The sequence below is a fragment of the Zingiber officinale genome, chromosome 1B (genome assembly GCF_018446385.1).
Source record: "Zingiber officinale cultivar Zhangliang chromosome 1B, Zo_v1.1, whole genome shotgun sequence".
In the NCBI taxonomy this organism is placed as follows: Eukaryota; Viridiplantae; Streptophyta; class Magnoliopsida; order Zingiberales; family Zingiberaceae; genus Zingiber; species Zingiber officinale.
Genome location: NC_055986.1, coordinates 57,533,864 through 57,554,795, shown reverse-complemented (window position 1 = coordinate 57,554,795; position 20,932 = coordinate 57,533,864). Strand labels below are relative to the sequence as shown.

General features: G+C 40.2%; 1 protein-coding gene across 2 annotated transcripts in view; it reads left to right on the top strand.

Moving 5' to 3' along the window:
- Positions 1-630: 630 nt before the first annotated feature.
- LOC121967275 (PTI1-like tyrosine-protein kinase 3) overlaps positions 631-20,932 on the top strand; it is a 38,012-nt gene continuing 17,710 nt past the window's right edge. The window contains exons 1-5 of one of the 2 annotated variants that reach the window (XM_042517388.1): positions 631-809; positions 1,688-1,823; positions 11,587-11,834; positions 11,944-12,070; positions 12,509-12,782. In XM_042517388.1, the coding sequence (XP_042373322.1) occupies positions 1,721-1,823; positions 11,587-11,834; positions 11,944-12,070; positions 12,509-12,782 (752 nt within the window). In that variant the 5' untranslated portion in view covers positions 631-809; positions 1,688-1,720. Of the gene's footprint in view, positions 810-1,219; positions 1,241-1,687; positions 1,824-11,586; positions 11,835-11,943; positions 12,071-12,508; positions 12,783-20,932 lie in introns of those variants that run through there. The other variant, XM_042517397.1, reaches the window with a different exon arrangement.

Sequence of the window (20,932 nt, the reverse complement as noted above, 5' to 3'; positions counted from 1 at the left end):
TTCACTATAAATCAGTCTATAACGAGGAATAGTTTTGCATAAGATGCTACATTTTATAAAACAATAAAGGTCACAAACATTTAAGATGAATGAAGGTTTAGGTTGTTAATGTATTGATTTCACATATTCTTCTAAATCCTAGATCAATAAACAAATATTTGAATAACTTTTCATTTGAAATCTTGGAAGGCGGAAGAGATTGTAAGAATTCGATGAAGCAAGAGAGATGATGACCAGTGAAAATGACTTAAGATGGAAAACAAGAGTTTAAGCACTTTCAAAGTAGCTCAGTACAAATGACCTAAATTGAATTGTGATTTTTTTAATATTTTGAAAAAAAAAACAATTGCAGTTAGGTGATGACCGGTTGAGTTATTAAGTTGATAATTCATAGACATATAGTCGAATAGACTGAGAGTAAAAGTAAAATAATAATAATTAAAAAATAGATTGAGAATAATAGGTTTTTTTTTAAAAAATCATTATTTACACCAAAGACAGAGTCCGTATCCAATTTCACACGTGAGCCGCTTCCTTTCCTTTTTCTCTCCATTCCTTTCCTGTTCCAATTACACCAAATGACCCCACCCAACATCCTCACGCGTCTCCTCTTTCTTTTTAACGCGGTGTTCATACGCTCGACGACTCCACGTTTTCTCTGTTCTCTGTTCTCTGTTCTTTCTTCTGTCGTCCTTCCACCATCCTCCTCGCTCTTCCTTCCGCGATCTTCCTCGCTCCCTCCCATATCCCCACGCTCCGGAGAAATTAAATCGTAATCCTACCTCTTGCTGCGAGGTATCCGATACCAGGTACGGTTTCTTTTATCCTTCGTCAGATACGTCGATGTAATTCTCAATTGATCGGAAGCATCAAATCTCCACGTTTAAAGCATTTTTTTTGAGTATTTTGTTTTTTTTTTTCTGATGCGAGCTTTTAACGATATTTCGTGTCTCGACTCCCTATCAATTTTAGTATCTTTTTCTTTGCCCTTTTCGAGGTTTCTTAGCTCTCAGCGAGGAACGTTTTAGTTTTTTCATTTCCTCTTTGGTCTGATCTTGTTTTGTTCAATTGGTTGGTTTTGTTGCCTTTGGCTGGAGAATGCGGTAGAGCTTTTTCTGTTGGTTGCTGGAATTCGCTAGAAGGCGTCATGGTGTATAAGTACCTTGGAAGTCATTGTTAGCGAAAATACTATTTCGATTTTTGTGTTTCATCAGCAGTTGAAGACTTCTGCATGATGGAGGTACATGTCGAGATTCACAAAGAAAACGACGAGGCTTTGTTACCATATAAATTCTTGTTAGTGTTAGCACTATTAGGCAACGACCAACCGTGCTTGGGGGATCTGGCAGGATGGCTTGTTTCAATTATCTCCACAATAAACTATGATGGCCTTTTTAAAAACTATCTTAATTGCCTAAAGGCCTTACCTTTCCTCTAATTAACCTAAGATCACTTAGATTTTTCTTCATCAAATGGCGATGCATTTCTTAATTTTTTAGTTTTCCCCCATCAGATTGAGATGCATTTCCCAGCATTTTATTAACTTCTCACTGTGAGAAGATTGTTGTGTTCTTCATCCTGTTTCAAATAAAGCATTCTGTTTGTTAGAAGGGAAAATATGTGATTTCTTCTATAATATGTGGTACTGTACTATTATCTTTACCTGATGATCTGTTTGTTGCATCAGGGTACGCGTGTAACATAAAAGAGATAGCAGAAAATGAGTAAAGTTCGGCATTGGTTTTGTTGTTCTTTTCAGGTGAATGTGTCTCATGATGCCCATGAGGATGAATACAAGAAGAACCCGACAAATAATGCAAGTGGTAGGTTGTTTGTGGTGACTTTCACCTTTATAATTGATTTTTAAAATTCTGTATCTTTTAAATGTAATTGTATATCTAAATGTCTGGATGTTTTGATTATGTCTAAAATAGCAATTTGGAATAATTTCTTCTTGTGTGCTTAGCTCCATTCCTTAGTTTTAAATAAATTGTTTTTTTAGATGAAAAAATAAAAGTTATTGAGCATAAATGTGCTTCAGATATTTGCTTCACACCTCTGAGATAGATAAAGTGGGATATAAATAATCCAACAAACATACCATTTTCTTAAATTTTGATAGTTTCTTATTGAGTTCTACAATAGGAAATTCTGAATAGATAGTAAGAGCAGCCTGCGTGATCTTTCTGTACCTACCTTATTATTGTTTTTCCCCCAAGGCTTGATTTTCTTTTTGTTTCTATTTGTCTTATTTTTTTTTAAAAACTGTGTTTTCTTTGTTCCCTCTTTGTTGTTATGGTTACTTTTTCTCTCTTCAAGTTAGCAACATCATAGTCACTTGTCTAATAGTGCAGATTTAATGTCAAGGATAAGTCATTCTCTTGATTTAATACCCATTTATATCTTAATGGAATAGAATCATTCTCTTGCTATTTTCAGCTTCATATTCCACTAAATTTACCATTAGCAACAAAGGAGTAGGTGGTTTACATATGTAATTGATAGTTCTGCTGGAACATGTTAGATTATTGGCATTTGTTAGCTAAATGTTTCTTGTGACATTGAGAAGTCTTATAATACTTTTTGGCTAATGACCATCCATCCTATCATTACATACTAGAAATTACTTGGATGATTTGGGTCAATAACTCAATTCTTATGATAGATAGCAAGAAGCAACTGAAAAAGAGTAGTTTGACCTGGAGTTAATGTCCGTTACTATCCTTTTTTAAATATCAGACAAGAGAGCCACTGGAGATAGTTGATATCTTGATCCACTGGACACAGATATCTAGAACATAAAGAAGCAATAGAAGATGGAGACAATCAAACCCTTTCTTTCTTTTCAATCTCAGAGTATAATTTTTTTTTCATTATACTTCAGTAATTCATCAAGTCGATATTCCAAACTGTTTTGTCTTCTGAATAACTTAGCAGAAGGTTTGATTTCATAAAATATTGCAACGAGATTACATCATTGCGAATTGTATTGACAGAGAGTGTCAAAGATATAATGCGCCAACTTTTACAATGCTAGTAACCTGTCCCAAAACCTCCAAAATATCATGGTCTTTTGCATATGTCATCACCACGTTTGAGTGGAGATAATATTGTTATGAAGCTATCAACAAATCTATGAAAAAACACGTGCTTTAGAGGGGCTAGTGGAGATATAATGAACATGGAGGGATAGATGAAGGAAAGTAAGATGTTGGCTCGAAGGGGAAATTGACAACAGGTCTAGGTGTAGAACTAGCAGAAAGCACAAAGGAGGCTAGGCAACAAGCTTGGAAGAGGAGGTGAGCTATGCATATGATGCTAGTAGGAGGAAGAAGACAGTGAAATTATGACAAATGAAGTAGATTGTGTCTGGAGAGGTGGAAGAGTTGTTACCTTAGTTCTTGGGAAGGGTCATTGAAGGGGCCCACAGAGTGCATAAGGGAAGGGTTGTTGCAATTAATGGGAAGAAAGAAGAAAAGAAAGAAGGATCAATAGAACCAATTTAAGGTTTTAGATGCCCTACTACAACTGTGCTCGATGACTCCACAATGGCTGTTACATAAGCCTTAAAGCTATTGTGACAACATAAGGCTGTCGAAATGGTTGTTATAGAAGACCACAATTTGCTACATTTGTAAACTTATATAATAATCAGTCACTGTTCATGAAGCCTGGCTTATGTAACAGTAATATCATAATTAGCCGACAAGATCTCTTCTTCATTTCCCCCCTTCCAACTACATTTGTATTTTATCTCAAACAACATTGATCAGTTGCTGAATTTTACAACTTGCCTTGGATTTGCAATTAGTATTTTTTTCACATGGTGTTAATTATAACTGCATTAATACAAAAAAGAATTTGTGAATTATGATAGAAAGTAGCCATTTGGGTTTTGCATCAGAGTTGTGCCTCTTTTCTAAAAGTTTGATAAAATAATCTGCAGTTCTAACAGATTCAGCAGAAAAAGAGCAGTGGCTGCAAACAAATGATAAATAAAGAAAAGACAGAATGATGAAGACATAGGATTCTATCGCATAGAAACAATAGTCCTATTCAGTTTTACCTCTTTTATTTATTGTTTTCCGTTATGTGCAATATCACAATGAAATTGCATTTGGGATGAATTCCTAACCTGTACTTTTCTGAACTTGAGTGATTAGTTACTGATTCTTTTCTTGCTTGTACCTCAAATAGATTTATACTGGATGTTTATTATGGCATGGGATAGAATATGAGGATACGAGTTACTACAAATTCAAAAAAATATCATCTTTGCATGATCCTGATGCGGGTTCAAGAAAATATTATTAACTAACCAAACTATTTATTCATGTATTTGCATTAGATTAATAGCTCTAGTGTTCACTCTCATTTACAAAAGAAACAACCTAACCTGTGGACAACCAAACTAATCAAATTAGATAATTGCTTGTTGCCAATGTTGGCAGAACCATTAGATCATCTTTGCAACTAGTACTAACATTTTTGTTTTCATATTTCAACTATATGCAGATCACATTTAATCCATGGGAAAAACTCAGATGATATTAATAATACTATTATAATTTTCTTAGCATATGTGTTGTTCTACTGCAAGTGGACGGTTAAGTCGTCAAGCAATAATAATATCGATCCACAAGGAATGTTGATTAAGCACTAGTCGAGTTCGCAAAGCAAGTTATTTAGATGATCAAAAATTGTGAGAACGCTTGAAAACCAGAGATTGAGAGAGAGAGTTGAGAAGGAGAGAAAGTGAGCACAAGTGAGTGAAGAAAGAAGTTGGATTTAGGGATGATTCTAGGAATTCAGTTTCACTATGACGTTAATTAATGTCCCTATGCATTGTTTATCTCCTTATCTCAATGCTTACATGGATTCTAACCAAATTACCTGTACGACCTAGTGAAGATCGCATTGAAGAGTTTACACCAATTTCCAACGCCATTAATTAAGAAGTAACTCTAAAAAGTTCGGTTAAAGGGATACCTTTTGTTATTAAGGCCCCCGATCATACAATATTTAGAGTTTTCTCATTTATTTCCTAACGTTAGATTAATGCTATTAAACGAAGAGGTAACATAGAAAGTCCGGTTAAAAGAATACCCTCTGTCACTAAGAGCCCCTGGTTATACAATCTCTAGATTACACAAGTCACTTCCTAACATTAAATTGGGGAAAACTCATTAAACTCTAATTAGCTAATCTCTTGTAGAAAGTTGACCCCCATTTCAAGTTGATACTCTAGAAAAGTCCTGTTAAAGAAATACCCGTTGTCACTGAGAGTCTCCCGGTTATACAATCCAAAGCATCTTCTCTACATGGTAATCAATTCTTTACATCTAAATGCATTTATCACACACACATTTCGTCAAACATGAACAAGACATAACACAAAATAACAAGTCATACACATATCATTGAACATGGAAATGAGAAATTACATAGTTCATATATCAACATCATATCATAATTACTCCCTACATCTTAGAACTGGAGAATCTACTATATAGCGTAGGAAATACAACTGAGAGATAAGAAAAATAACATTCTATAATCCAAAACACGAAATTGAGAAGAGGGATGCTTGTCAATGTGTCGTTAGTTTTCTTGGATGAAGTCCTAGCTCGGATGGTGGATGGATCATCGTGGCAGCTCTTGGATGAGGTTCTAGAGTTTTCCTAAGGGGAGAACCCTTTCCCAAGGAAAGGGGCAGAGCCCCAAACTCAAGATACTCTCGAAAGGGGAGAAAATCTTTTTTTATAGTTGGGGACACTATGCTTGAGGGGCACAACCGTGGCATGTAAGCCATGGGTAAGTTGACACGGCTGTGTCTGAGGGGTACGACCAAGGCGTGTAAGCCACGGGTAAGTTAACACAGCCGTGCCTCTTGGCACGACCTACACGTGGAGTCTGTTGGGATCACCCCTTAGACACGACCTCGGCGTTGGGCTTGTCAGCCGTGCCTTTGGGCACGATTATGCCGTCGGTTCTGCTGGACACGATTCTAGGAACTTCGGGTAGACATGACTATGTTTGATGAGGCATGACCATGTCAGTGATAAACACGACCGTGCTTAAAGAGGCAAGGCCTTGCCTTGCTGCTTTTCTCTAAAGTTGCTCCAATGTTTGTTTTTTTGCTTCATTTTCGCTCCAAAATACATTTTGTTGAAGAAAATATACAAAGAGCAGATCTTCGAACAAAAAGATACTAATATAATGATAAAATAGGGTGCGATAGCGTAAATCATGTTCATGAAATACAAATAAATGTGTGTTACACAATGTATGAAAATATATATAATCTATGCACATCACACCCTAGACTTAAACTTAGGGATGACAATTTCACCCGAATCCGATGGAGGATCCAATATTCAACCCGAATGGAGGAGGGTATGGAGGGACTATCAATACCCAATATCCGACCCGAATACCCGATTAAATAATATATATACATACATATATTAAAGAAAATTTTCTTTTTCCAAAATCCACTAACTATTTTTGTTGATATGAGGAGGAGGCTATATAGATGTTTAATCTATTTTTTTAATTATGTATATATATTTTTAATAGAATCTTAATTTTAATATGTTTTTATTGAATGATAATAGTTGGATAGAAAGAAGAAAAATTATAAGTATAAAAGATATCCGATTCTTTAATGGGTATGGATATATCTATCGGATATCCTATACCCGATGAGTATGAGGACGGAGGATATAGAATCCGACTCAAACTCGACCCATTGCCATCCTTACTTAAACCTTTGCTTGCCCTCGAGCAAAAACCTGCAATCTAGATTTGTGTAGATGGTGCGCCATAATCTCTAGTAAATCAGTATAATCCTATCATGTAGTTTCATTGATGTGCATAATACAAAATTATTTATGTGGCCTAAGTAAAAGTTCTCCGTGCTCAGTGCGATGAGAGACCTAATCTTTTCAAGTTTAATCTCCAAGCAAGTCGCCATCTAACTGTCTTCCTCATGCTTCTGATGATAGACACTTACCTGCTACTCGCAAAGTTCTTCCCTCTTAAACTACATAAGGTCTCAAAGGAGTAATCAGTATCAAGAGAAATATAATAATAGTCCTAGTAACCTAACTTGTTCTCAAAAGGGTAACTGGTTAGTTTCTACCAAGGTTTAAAATTTTGACCCATATCGAGGTTTCGGTCTCAGACCGGAACGATACGATTTCGGTATCGTATCGTGCCGTGCCGATAAAGTTTCGGTATTTTTTATTTATCTATAGTAATTATAAGATAAATATGTTTATTGTGTATATAAAAATAAATTATATATTGATTTATTATAAGTTCTCAATTATTGAATAATTTAATATTGTTAGAAAAAATAATTAAAAATAATTTTATTTAAATAGAATTGATATATCAATAATTCAAATAAAAATGAAAGTATCTATAATAATAATAATATAAATTAATACAAGATATTACTTTATATTAATAATAATTATATAAAATAACTATTTATTCATTTAATTAATTATTAATTAAATAATATATATTTTAAATAGTAAAAACATATCAAGTTAAAAAATAAAAAAATATCAGAATATAAATATAATTTATTAGAATCTTTTAAAAAAATTTTAGAATTTTTTTTAGATTTTTTAAAAAAAATTAAATGAAATTTAAAATAATAAACATATATTAGAATATAAATAAGAATTATTATATATTTTTTTAAAATTTTTAAATAAAATTTAAAATATTATTTTTTTCAGAATATTAATTAATAAAATTTATTTAATTTATTTTAATTTTAAATATATTTTTTATATATTTTATTAGGATAATTTAATTAGGGTTTATAAAAGCCTCTTTGAAATATTACACATCCTCTTTAGGAATTGTTTAAATTAATTAAATAAAATAAATAATTATTAAAAAAGAAAAAAACCTGCGTACGCGAGATCGCCTGTCGCGGGCGATCCCGGGGGGGCGTCAGACGGTGCTGGAAGCGTTGTTGGACGCCTCCAGAGGCGCCGGAAGTGTCTGGCGACCCTGCCAGACGCTTTCGGTGTCGCAGAAGGCGTCGCGCATGACGCCTTTAGTGCCGAAGGCGTTGCGGGATGTCGCCGGAGCCGTCCCGCGTCTCCTCCGGCACCGATGGAGGCGTCCCGCGTCTTCTTCGGCGCCGCCGAGACGGGGATGCCCCCCGTGCCGGTTTCGGCCGCCCGGCGGAACGATAAAAATCGTCCATGTTGGGCAGCACGGAATGACATTCATACTCTGGTTTCTACTCACGATAACTATTTTTATATCCCCTATTCCAATAATAATAATACTTACCATTTAACGCAAGTCCGGAGAAAGCCTCAATCTCTGATTCGGACGACGTTTCGTCCCGCATTGCCTTCAGGTTTTTGTGCTTGTTCGTTTGGACGGGCTTCTTGTTCTTACCCTTGTCCTTGTTCTTCAATTTATGACAGTTATTTTTAACGTGCTCTTCTTCATTGCAATGGTAGCATCTGATTGCTCTTTTCTTTCTACTCTGCAGATGGTTAGTTTTTCTAGATTTAAATAATTTTTTTAATTGTCTTACCATCATTACTGTTTCGTCATCGTTGAGAGAAGATTCTGAATCCTGTTCATCCATCTTTGCCTTAAGGGCAATGTTGTTCTTCGGTTCCTTCTTCGTATTTGCATATCTCGTTTCATGGACTTCAAATGTTGAAAACATTTCTTCTAAGGTAACAAATTCTAAATCTTTAGATATATATCGTAAGCATCTACTAATGATGCCCACTCGGTAGTTCTAGGAAATGCATTAAGTGCGTACCTTAGCGAATCCCGGTTGCTTACCTTTTCTCCGAGATTCGTGAGTTCGGTGATTAGTTCCTTTATTCTCGAGTGAAGATGTGCAACGGTTTCTTCTGCTTCCAATTTTATGTTGCTTAATTGATTCTTAGTAGATCTCGTCTCGCGAGCTTGGCTTCGGATGTCTCTTCATGTAGCTCAAGGAACATCTCTCAAAGCTCCGTTGCTGAGTCGTAGGTGCTGATCCGATTGACTTCTTGTGGTGGTAGGACACTCAGCAGATGGAACTCTGCTTTGCCGTTTGTCACGAAGTCGGTTTGCTCCTTCGTCCACTGGTATTCTTCCTTACCTTCGGATGCTACAAAATCGAATTTCATTATTAAAAGCAATTCAAAATCGGTTTAAAGAATACCTCCATTTACTTTTTTCAGCTCACGAATTCTCCCTTGAACTTTGGTGGATAGATGTTCGGTCCGACCATCTCGTGTGCTTCGTTCGGCGGTTAGTCCTCCTAAAGCGTCCTCGTTCTGATTCCACTTGTTAGGACCCTTGGAGGTTGACTAGAGGGGGGAGGGTGAATAGCACCTACACAAATTAAACAAAACAAATACCTTTCTTGGACTTATAACTTAGATTAAAACACTTGCATAGACAAAATAAAAAATAAACTGAAAAGACAGAGACATAGAGAATTTTACTTGGTTACAATTGGGGAGGTTGTTAATCCAAGAAATAAAGTCGCGCTAATTTCTCCTTCAGGCGAGGAAGCCTCTTTACAGCAATGATACACAGAAAGATGAAGCTAAAACAGACAAAGAAGCGTGTACTAAGTGTTGCTTGAATAATTCTTGTTGTTACTAGCTTCTAGGAGCAGGGCTGCTTATATAGCCCTGCTCGGGGCACTTGGAAGGGTTCTAGGCGCTTGGAGTGGGATAGAACTCTATCCCCGACGCAACGGTCAAAGGCCACATCGAAACTGTTAAAACTTGGGTTCCAGTCGCCTGGAAGGGTTCCGGGCGCCCCTGCTTCGGTCTGGGTCGTCCGCTCTGGCTCCGCTCGCTTGGGTGATTTCGGCCATCCGGAATATGGCTCACTCGAACCCAACTTTCGGCCTTCTCGAGCAAGCTTCCGCTCCGGCTTCTAGTCCCTTGGAAACGCCGCGCGCCTCCTTCTCGTCCGTCCGCGTACTTTTTCGCAGCACCTCGTCTCTCAGATGCACTGAGCTCGTCTGCTCTCTCCCGTGCTTTCCTTCTCGCTAGTTGCGTCTTTTGCTCGACATTTTGTGCTCCTAAGTTTCTGCACACTTAGACATAAGGTTAATCACAACAGGACCTAACCTAATTTGTTTGATCACATCAAAACAACCTTGGGGTACCAATAGTAATGACTAGAGTAAAGACTTCAAGCAGAGTAACTGAAGCATTTCCAATAAAAATAGGATTATATCAAGGATCAACTCTAAGCACCTATCTTTTTACATTAATTATGGATGAACTCACTGCGCATATTCAAGACACAGTACCGTGGTGCATGTTATTTGCAGATGATATTATTTTGGTAGATGAAATATGTGAAGGAGTAAATGTTAAACTAGAATCTTGGCGGGAAATAATAGAAGGAAAATGTTTGAAGCTTAGTAGATTAAAGATATAATATATGAAATTTAAGTTTAGCAATATTAGAAGTAATGAGACAATTGTTAAGATAGGAGAGGACGAGTTGCTCGAAACCGAGAGATTTAAATATTTAAGATCATTTTTACAAAACGACGGAGGGATTGAGAGAGATGTCTTATATAGAATACAGGCAGGATGGTTGAAATGGAGGGGAGCGTTGAGTGTTTTATGTGACCGTAAAGTACCTCTTAAACTTAAAGGTAAGTTCTATAAAATCACAGTTAGACCTGCTATATTATATGGAGCTGAATGTTGGGATATGACTCGAGCACATAAGCAGAATATGAGAGTTGTAGAGATGAGGATGTTAAGATGGATGTGTGGACATACGAGGATGGACAAAATAAGAAATGAGAGCATTAGAGAGAAAGTCGGAGTTACATCTATTGAGGAAAAACTCCGAGAGACACGTTTAAGATGGTACGGACATGTACTTAGACGACCAATAAATGCTCCAGTTAGGTGATGTGAAACTATAATAAACATGCATATTAAATGAGGAAGAGGAAGACCAAAAAAGACTTGGTTAGCAACAATAAAACAAGATAAAATTTATTTAAATATAGATGATGATATAGTAGGAGATAGAGCTCAATGTCGGATTCATACAGCCGACTTCACCTAGTAGGAAAATGCATGGTTGTTGTTGTTGTTGTTGGAATCTTCACCAACCCACCTGTGATTCTAAGGGGGAGTGTTATGAATATAAAATATAAATTGGTCTCTTCCCTAGTAGATGAAGCTATTAAACTAAGTGGTTAATCAATCTTAACAAATGTTAGGAATATAGCCTTACAAGAATGCAATGCAAGTGTTAGATCCTGGTAGCAGACCCTAAACAGTTGTTGTTTTATTTGCAGTTCTTGTGCTGAGGGGGATAAGAATTTCCTCTTTGATAATTAATTCTTGTCATTGTATTTTTTGATAGCCAACTTCAATAACCCTTAATATTTTATTTTTTAATTTGTCTTCTCATTTTCTTTTATTCTTCCATTTGTTATTGAAATACAAAACCATAATGTTCCTTTAACGCTAAACATGTACTCTTTAATTTTTTATCTAGTGGAGTGGATTTTGCATCTATTGTTGTATAATGAAAGACTGTTTCCTATTATTCCAGGACCACCGACAGGCTCGAAGTATTCTTCTCCTGTTAAAAATGTCATAGCAAAGGGTCCACCAGTTATTCAGTTGTCTGCATTATCATTAGAGGAACTGAAACAGAAGACTGATAATTTTGATTCAAAGTGTTTGGTAGGGGAAGGGTCATATGGAAGGGTGTACTTTGCAATTCTAGACAATGGGAAGCATGTTGCTGTGAAGAAGCTTGATGCTTCTGAAGATGACTCAAATGAATTTTTGTCTCAGGTTATCTTTTACACATGATGAAGAATGAAAATTTGGTTGAGATTTGGTTGACAGGATTTCTGCATCATTATCTAATCCAATATTTTTCTGTATTTTTTTGTGCTTTCAGGTTGCTACTGTATCCAGATTGAAGCATGAAAATTTTGTTGAGATGCTGGGATACTGTGTGGAAGGAAATATGCGTCTGTTGGCCTATGAATTTGCAACTATGGGCTCTTTACATGACGTTTTGCATGGTATGGCTATGGCATTTGTCACGCTACTTTGTCAACTTTGATGTTCTTTTTCAGTTACTTCTTAAGATGGATTCAGATAGCAGTCTCCTCAAAGAACCATAACAGTAGATAACTAGATATTGTTTTTGATTCAAAATTTGCTGAAGACTAGGTGCTTCAGACATATAGTCCAACATGGACAAGTGTAGTGGCCACTAAGTGCTTGCTAAGTATTAATATTCTGCTAATTCTCTAGTCATATTGAGATAGAATGAGCTCTATTGCACTTTTACGAAATGGTAATGATTTGTACGGCTTGCATTTACCTGACTGTAGTAGCCTGACCATGCGCCTAAGCCAATATAAGACTGGTCAGGCAGATATTATACATTAAAAATTTCATCTACGCAGTATTATACATAAAAATGATAAAAATTTCATGTATGCACTAAAACTCAGGCAGAAAGGGAGTTCAAGGCGCACAACCTGGTCCAGTGCTAGATTGGATGCAACGAGTTAGAATAGCTGTTGATGCTGCGAAGGGACTTGAGTATCTACATGAGAGGTTTCAACCTTCTGTAATACATCGTGATATCAGATCAAGTAATGTTCTTCTATTCGAGGACTTCAGAGCCAAAATCGCAGATTTTAACCTTTCAAATCAGGCTCCTGACATGGCTGCTCGTCTTCACTCTACTCGAGTGTTAGGAACCTTCGGTTACCATGCACCAGAGTAATTACTTGACCTGAATATTTATTTATTGCATGGTTGTATTTAACTATTTATGCTAGTCCAGAATGATGCTTGGTGTTCTTAACTGCATGCCTAAGAAAATGTGGTGCACGTATAGAATTACCCGGTGGCTACGAACATAGCCCACTAAAGTTTTTCTTTCATCTAACATTGCCCTGCTTCAAGGCAGCCTCGATCAGCATGATCCTTTGACTAGATTCTTAGGATAATGCTTGTCCTCTCAAGTACAATGAATCTTTTTATAGATGGTTAATCTTTAAGTTGCACTTTCAAGACATGTGCTGATGTGCTATTCGAGAAGCATTTACTTTTGCTACTCTTATTGTATTTTTTTAAAGCTATAATTTTTAATAACCAGTTATTTGAGAAGTATTTACCTTATCTGCCATATTTAATTACCCCCTAATGAGAATGAATAATCATCAAAAAACAAAGAATGTTTTTATGTGAACGTGCTTGGATGATACTTTCTTAATTGTGTAAATTATAAAGTTCTCTATTTATAAATTACAAAACTGTATTGGTCTTTGGAAAATGGTCTTAAGATTTATTCTCTGGATGATTACTGATTTTTCAGTATGATCATTGGGTGATCAGATTGTGAAAATATTTCTTAAAAAAATGTAAATCATCTATTGCGAAATTAACAGTCATGGACAGCCAACATAGGGCAGTTGAATTGTGTACGTGAACTGGAATAGTCTAGTATTTTTAGGTTTCTTACCTTTTTTCTACATTGAAAAAATTAGATAGCTCAGAATATTTATTGTGGCATAAAGCCACTAAAATTTGTGTGCTGTTAATGCTTAATGAAATAATGTGATGCGGTGATAAAGGAGGCCCACTAAGTGTGGGTTAAAGGAGGAAGATAGCAATTCACGTGGAGGTTAAAGTCAAGGAGGTCAACGTCATAGGACCTACGAGCCCCCCACCAAAGGGTGGTCGAACGGAGCCTTACATCAGGGGCTGACTGGCATATGTTGCACGATCGGCAACGAGGTGGGCCAAGCGAAGCGCCTATGCAGCCAAGATCACCAGAAGTTCGTCACAGAGCAAAGGAGTTTGGAGATGATCGAAATGTTATTCCGGTCGGCTAAGAACGTACTATCGAAACTCGTTGCTGTATGGAAGAGCAGCCGAGTCCTTTCGAGCGAAGAAGTACTTGGCCGATCAGAGGAGTACTTAGTCGAGCGGCTATCCCGTTCGGCCAATCAGCGGGAACGCTGACATGTCTTTGGATATACTTTTAAGAGATGATGTCGCCGACACGAGGCATGGTCAACAGGCGGATTGTACGATGAACAAATCGAAGGACGTGCCCACGACTAATTGGAGAACGTGTCCAGTTCCAATTGGGGAATATGTCCGTAATCAATGGGAGAACGTGCCCACGCCTCGAAAAGCGTGCACGTCATCCACTGGGGCATTATATAAAGGGGGGTTGTACACCAGCGTAGGTACGAATTATTCACTATTTTAGGCTTGTGCTACTGTTGTTCCTCGTTTTTCGTACCGGTGACTGACTTGAGCGTTGGAGGGCCAACGCTGGACACCTCTTCCCTGGCTTAACACTGACGTTTCTTGTGTTTGTAGATCGGAATGTGGTCTACGTCCAGTCAACGCAGTAGCCACATCCCTAGCTTTCCGTCTCTACGATTTTCGGATAGGATCATATTGACGTCGTCTGTGGGATCGTAGCCTGAATCCGAAACGCGAAAATGGAGGACGCTGGACGACTTGCCACGGTTACTCTAACAAAAGAGGAGCTGGATATGCTGATACAAGCCCGAGCGGCAAAAATAGTGGAGTAACAACAGCAACAGGCGCTGGCCGATCGTAGTTATAGGAGCCCGCGGCCTTAGCAGGGGGTCATCCAGTCGGATATAGAGATCGAGCGGATCATGTATTTGTTCGGGGACAGAGTAAGAAGCCGACCGATACATACGGAGACACGCCCCACGCGTCGATCCCACTTCCATTGAGCACTGTTCCACACTCCAGCAGAGGAGTAAGGCCGAGCGAATAAGGAACGAGGATCCTCCTCGGATGACGCGCCCGTTCGGGACGCACGTAAAGGGAAAGCACTAAGGAATGATGATTCGCCCGAGCGGATCAATCAACAGTTTTCTCAGGGAATCTTGGGCGACCCTCTGCCAAAGCACTACACCCCGTTGATGATCATTGAGCATAACGGAATGACCAATCCAGACGACCACCTGGTCCAGTTTGATAACGACGGGGTGAAGTGTCGGATCTTCTTCATCACACTTTCTGGGTTAGCGCAGCGCTAGTTCAGACAAATGCCGATTGGCTCGATTCATAGCTTCAAAGACTTTTGAGTAGCATTCTTACACCACTTCGCCAGCAGCAGCTGCTACCAAAAGACGAGCGTCAACCTATTTTTTTTGAAACAAGGGCCCAAGGAGGCACTGAGGGCCTACATCAAGTGTTTCAACTAAGTGGCCATGGATATTCCATCGGTCTCGAAAATATTGGTGAATGTCTTCGCCCAAGGGCTCACCGAAGGAGAGTTCTTCCGCTCACTCATCTGGAGGCCGCCGAAGGACCTCGACCACTTGCTCAAGAGGGCCATGGAGTACATAATGTGGAAGAGGCCTAAGCTGCAAGAAGCAGCCATCAGCCACCTAAGGGGCCCTGAGCGGGAGGTGCACAACAACACTAGGAGCCTAGAATGCAAGCTGTATAGCATGTGGCAGCCAGTCGCCTAAAGGCGGCGAAGGGAAAGGTATGGACGCCAATGTTTTGCTCGTTCCATCTTTCAACAACACACAACACGCGCGATTATTACGATTTGACGCCAATTGCGAGCCGATCGGCTCCTCGGGGATATCGTCGTCGGTCACCATCACTCGATCGACATAAGAGTCGTCGATCAACGAAGCGGCGATATGGCGATCGAGTGGCATTTGAGTGACGTCATCATCAATCTCAAAGGAAAAACAACACATGTCCCGCCTGAGCTTCTGCTGAGCGGACTAGAACCTCGGCTCGGGAGGAGGAGAACTGAAACAACATCGCTCGAGGAGAGATTAGAATGATCGCAGGTGGGTCGACCGGTGGTGACTCAAACCGAGAGAGGAAGTCGCATGCCTGGTGCCTAGAGATACATGCTGTCGGATGTAGCAAGGAAAAAGCCGAGGGGCTTGAGATCAATTTCGGCTCCCGAGACCTAGAGGGAGTGGAGATCTCTCACGACGACGCCCTGATCATCCGAGTGGTAATAACTAATTATAATATTCACTAGACCTTTGTTGATATATTCAAGAGGGCGTTCGACCAGCTGCAAATTGACCGAAGTGGGTCATAGCCAATGACGACCCCACTCTACGGGTTCACAGACAATGAAGTATTGCTGATCGACCAAATTTGGCTGGCCATATCGCTCGGAGAGGAGCCGCTCAAGAGGACAAGGATCACAAACTTCATTGTGGTAGACGCGCCGTCCGCCTACAATGTTATATTGGGTCGATTGGCCCTTAACGAGTTCCGAGCGGTGGTGTCTACTTTTTGTCAGAAGATCAAGTTTCCTGTAGACAACAAGGTGGGCGAAGTATAAGACAATCAGTTGGCCGCTCGGTGATGCTACGTCGAGATTGTCAAGTCCGAAGCAAGAGTCACAGGAAGACCCCTCGCTTGGAAGTGAATGACATCAGGGAAGAACCTCTCACGCTGGTCTATGAGGAAATGGAGGAAGTCCAGATTCATCCCAACCGATCGGAGGCCACCACCTTCATCGCTGCCGACCTAACATAGAAAAAGAAGGCAGAGTTGGTCACGTACCTTAGGCGTCACGACGTGTTCGCTTGGTCGACCCACGAGCTCTCGGGCATCTTGCCAAGTGTAGCTCAGCACGAGCTTCACGTCCGACTGGACGCTCGGCCTATGAAATAGAAGAAGAGGGACTTCAGTGTAGAGCAGAACCAGATTATCCGGGCGGAGATAGAAAAATTGCTTGAAGTTGGTCACATCCGCAAGGTTTAGTTTCCCAGCCGGCTCGCCAACGTCGTGCTGGTCTCTAAGTCGGGCAACAAATGACGAGTTTGCATCGACTTTCGTGATCTGAACAAAGCTTTCTCGAAGGACTTTTATCCCCTACCCAGGATAGACTAGATGGTGGACTCCACTGCATGCCCGACGCATATCAAGGTTACCCCCAAGTGCCGCTCGCTCGAGAGGATCAAGAAAATGTCAGCTTCATCATTGTCGACGAAACTTATTGTTACAATGTCATGCCGTTCGGATTGAAGAATGCCGGCGCCACCTACCAGAGACTGATGAACAAGGTGTTCCGACGCCAGATCGATCGTAACATGGAGGTATATGTCGATAACCTTAATATAATCCCTTCATCGCTGCTGGCTTTTGTGCAAACATTAAAGAAACTTGCCATACTTTGAGGGCGTATGGAATAAAGCTGAACCCGAACAAGTGTCTGTTCGGAGTAGGGGTGTAAATGAATTAAGCCGCTCGTGAGCTATTCGAAGCTCGATTCGATAAAAGTTCGTTTGAGCTTGTTTAATGAGGCTCGTTAAGATAAACAAACCAAGCTCAAACTTCACAATATTCGGCTCGTTAGCTCGTGAACATGTTCGTTAAGCTCATGAATCAACTTTTAAATAAAAAAATAATAGTTTTGATATTGAATTTATAGATTTTACACTCTACTTATTAAACATATAGACAAATATACTAAATTTATTTATTAGAATAAAATTATAAATTTTAATAAGAATATTATAATTTTCTTTAAATATATAATTTAGTTTTTAATGAATATTTAAATTTATAATTTATATTTCTTAAACTCGTTTAGGCTCGATAAAAGCTCGAATAAGTTCGTGAGCTATGAATATATTCGTTAAATAAAGCTTGAGCTCGACTCGATTATAAACGAGCCAAACTCAAATATTTAAAAGTTCGGCTTGGCTCGGCTCGATTACACCCCTAGTTCGGAGCAAGGAGTGAGTGCTTCTTCGGATACATTATCACCGAATGGGGGATCGAGGTGAATCCGAGCAAAATGAAGGCGCTACAGGACATACCCCCATCCCGTAACTTGAAAGAGGTCCAATGGCTGACCGGACGGATTACCATGCTATCAAGGTTCATCTCCAAGTTATCCGACCGGAGTCACCTATTCTTCAAGATACTGCGTTGAGCGATTAAGTTCTAGTGGGACGCGGAATGCGATAAGGCACTAGAAGAGCTCAAGGAGTACTTTACCTCCTTGCTTGTATTGGTCAAGCCCATTGTCGACAAGCCGCTAATGATTTACTTGTTATCCACTGAGTATGTGGTTGGCTCGGCGTTGGTGCGCCAAAACGGCTCTGAGCAACAGCCTGTATATTTTCCAAGTCATATATTAAAAGATGCAGAGCCCCGCTACACCTATCTCGAAAAATTGGCCTACGCGCTAGTACTCGCCGCTCGGAGACTCCGTCCATACTTTCTATCACATCCGATCGTCGTGATGACCAAAAGTGCCTTGGGAAGAGTCCTTTTCAACCCAGAGGTATCCGGACGGTTGATCAAATGGATAACCGAGCTGCGTGAGTTCGACATACAATATCAACGCAGGACGACGATCAAGGCCCAGGCCTTAGTAAATTTTGTCACCGAGGTCGAGAACGCCGAGCCAGATGCGACTTGGAAAATATACGTAGACGGATAATCCACTCGATAAGGTAGCGGGATTGACATTCTCTTGATTTCGCCTCGAGAGGACAGGATGCAACTGCCCGTGCGGCTAGACTATCTGGCTACAAACAATGAAGCTGAGTACAAGGCTTTAAAATCCGACTTGCAGGTAGCTCGACATGTCGGAGCTGCAAAAGTCATCATCCACTCGGATTCTCAGCTGGCCGTTCAGCAGCTATTGGGGACGTTCGAAATAAGCAACTCTCGACTCAGACTATATGCAGAAGCTTTCAAGAAGTTGAAGGCAAACTTCCAAGAAGTTGTTATACAGAAGATCGCCCGCTCGGATAACTAGATCGCGGATGAGTTGGCTAAGTTAGCCAGTTCATTGTCACCGATCATGATAGAGCAGCGGATCAAGCAAGTCTCACTAGTGGTGCACATTGACAAGATGAATGGAATAAACTTCCCGAGCGACTGGAGAAGCCCGTTGATAAGTTCCTCCGATCGGGTAGCATTCCAGCCGGTCAGGAAGAAGCTCGCCTATTGAAAAAGAGGGTCGGACCGTAAACTCTGATTAGAGACCAGTTGTATAAAAGAGCTTTCTCAAGGTCGTTGCTCAAGTGTGTCGGATCGGAGGACGTCAAGTACGTCCTTCAAGAAGTGCATCAGGGTTCTTACGGAAGTCACCCGGGCGACAGATTGCTGGCCCGAAAGATCCTGTTGGCGAGATATCTTTGACCCACACTGCAAGAGGATGCCGCTCGGACAATGACCACCTATCTATTGTGTAAAAAATATTACAACATTCAATACTGACTGATTGAGGAGATGAAGACATCCACTGTGTCTTGTTCGTTCGACCAATGGGACATGGATATCATTGGACCATTTCCAATGGCGACCAGTCAGTAAGAATTCTTGCTCATCGTAGTAGACTACTTTTCAAAGTGGGTGGAGGCCGAGCCGATAGCCAAGATAACTGAACACATGATTATCAAATTCATATGACAAAATATCCTATGTCAGTTCGACATCCCTCGCAGGCTCATCTCAGATGACGGAAGGCAGTTTGCCGGAGGGAGACTCAAGGAGTGGTGCGAGGGTTACGACATTATGCAGACTTTCACCTCAGTGGCCTACCCTTAGAGCAACGACCAGGCGGAAGTCACCAACCGGGAGATCCTTAGAGGGTTACGGGCTCAGCTCGACCACACTGGAAGAAGCTAAGTCGATGAACTCCCGAGCGTCTTGTGGGCTCATCGTACCACACTAAGAGAGGCGACCAGCGTCTCACCATTTCACCTGGTGTACGACGGTGAGGCGGTGGTTCCAGTGGAAGTCAGAGTAGAGTATGATTGGGTGCAGCTCTACGACAATGGAAACACCAAGCGGAGGCCAAGGAACTCGACTTAGTGGATGAAACGTAGGACAAGGCCGCTGCCCGGTTGATGGCGTACAGACAACGCATAAAGCAGAACTACAACCAAAGAGTGATCCCACAGTTATTTCAAGTCGGCGACCTGGTTTGGAAAAGAGTAAAGTCGGTCGGTGACATCACCAAATTGGAGGTTCCATGGGGAGGACCTTTTAAAGTCATTCAGAAGCTCTGCTCGGGAGCCTACTACCTATAGGACGAGGATGGGCGAAAGCTCGAGCGGCCTTGGAGCGCGAATCATCTCCAACCATATAGGGCCGGGTGAGAGGTGCGTGGTTATATCTGAATGTACTTGTGTAAGTCTAGGTCTTGTGGATGTAGGAAGACAATGAATGAAAATCCTAAGTGTTCCAGACTCTTGTGCCGTTCGGCCAACTTAAAAGTCGAGCGGTGACTATAAACCCTAGTCTTTATCAACAGTCGAGTGACGACTATAAACCCTTGTCTACGCCTTCAACAGTCGAGTGACGACTATAAACCCCTATCTGCGCCTTCAATAGTCGAGCGGCGACTATAAATTCTTGTCTACGTTTTCAACAGTCGAGCGACGACTATAAACCCTCGTCTACTCCTTCAATAGTTGAGCGACGACTATAAATCTCCTCTATGCTTTCAACAGTCGAGCGACGATTATAAACCCCAGTCTTCGTCATCAGCCGAGCGATAACTATAAATCCGAGTCTATGACGAATATCGGTCGAGCGATAGCTTTAAAACCAAGTCCATGACAAATCAAGCCGATCAATGAATATATAAGCCGAGAATAAGGCTGGTAAGGAAACATGTTACTCCTAGAAGCGGTAATTTTCCGCTAAAATAACGTCGTTCGGCTGGGCTGAAATAATTACTCCGACAACATATCAGCCAGTTACATTGACGATCGGGAGTACAAGGAGCCATGCTTAGAGATTTTTTGCAAAGTGATTTTTTTGCAAAGTGATAAGTGGTTCATAGTCCTACTTAAACCGAGCGGCAATACATTTATTAACAAGTGCAAAACCGAACAAAGGGAAGAAACGTATGATGGAATGTT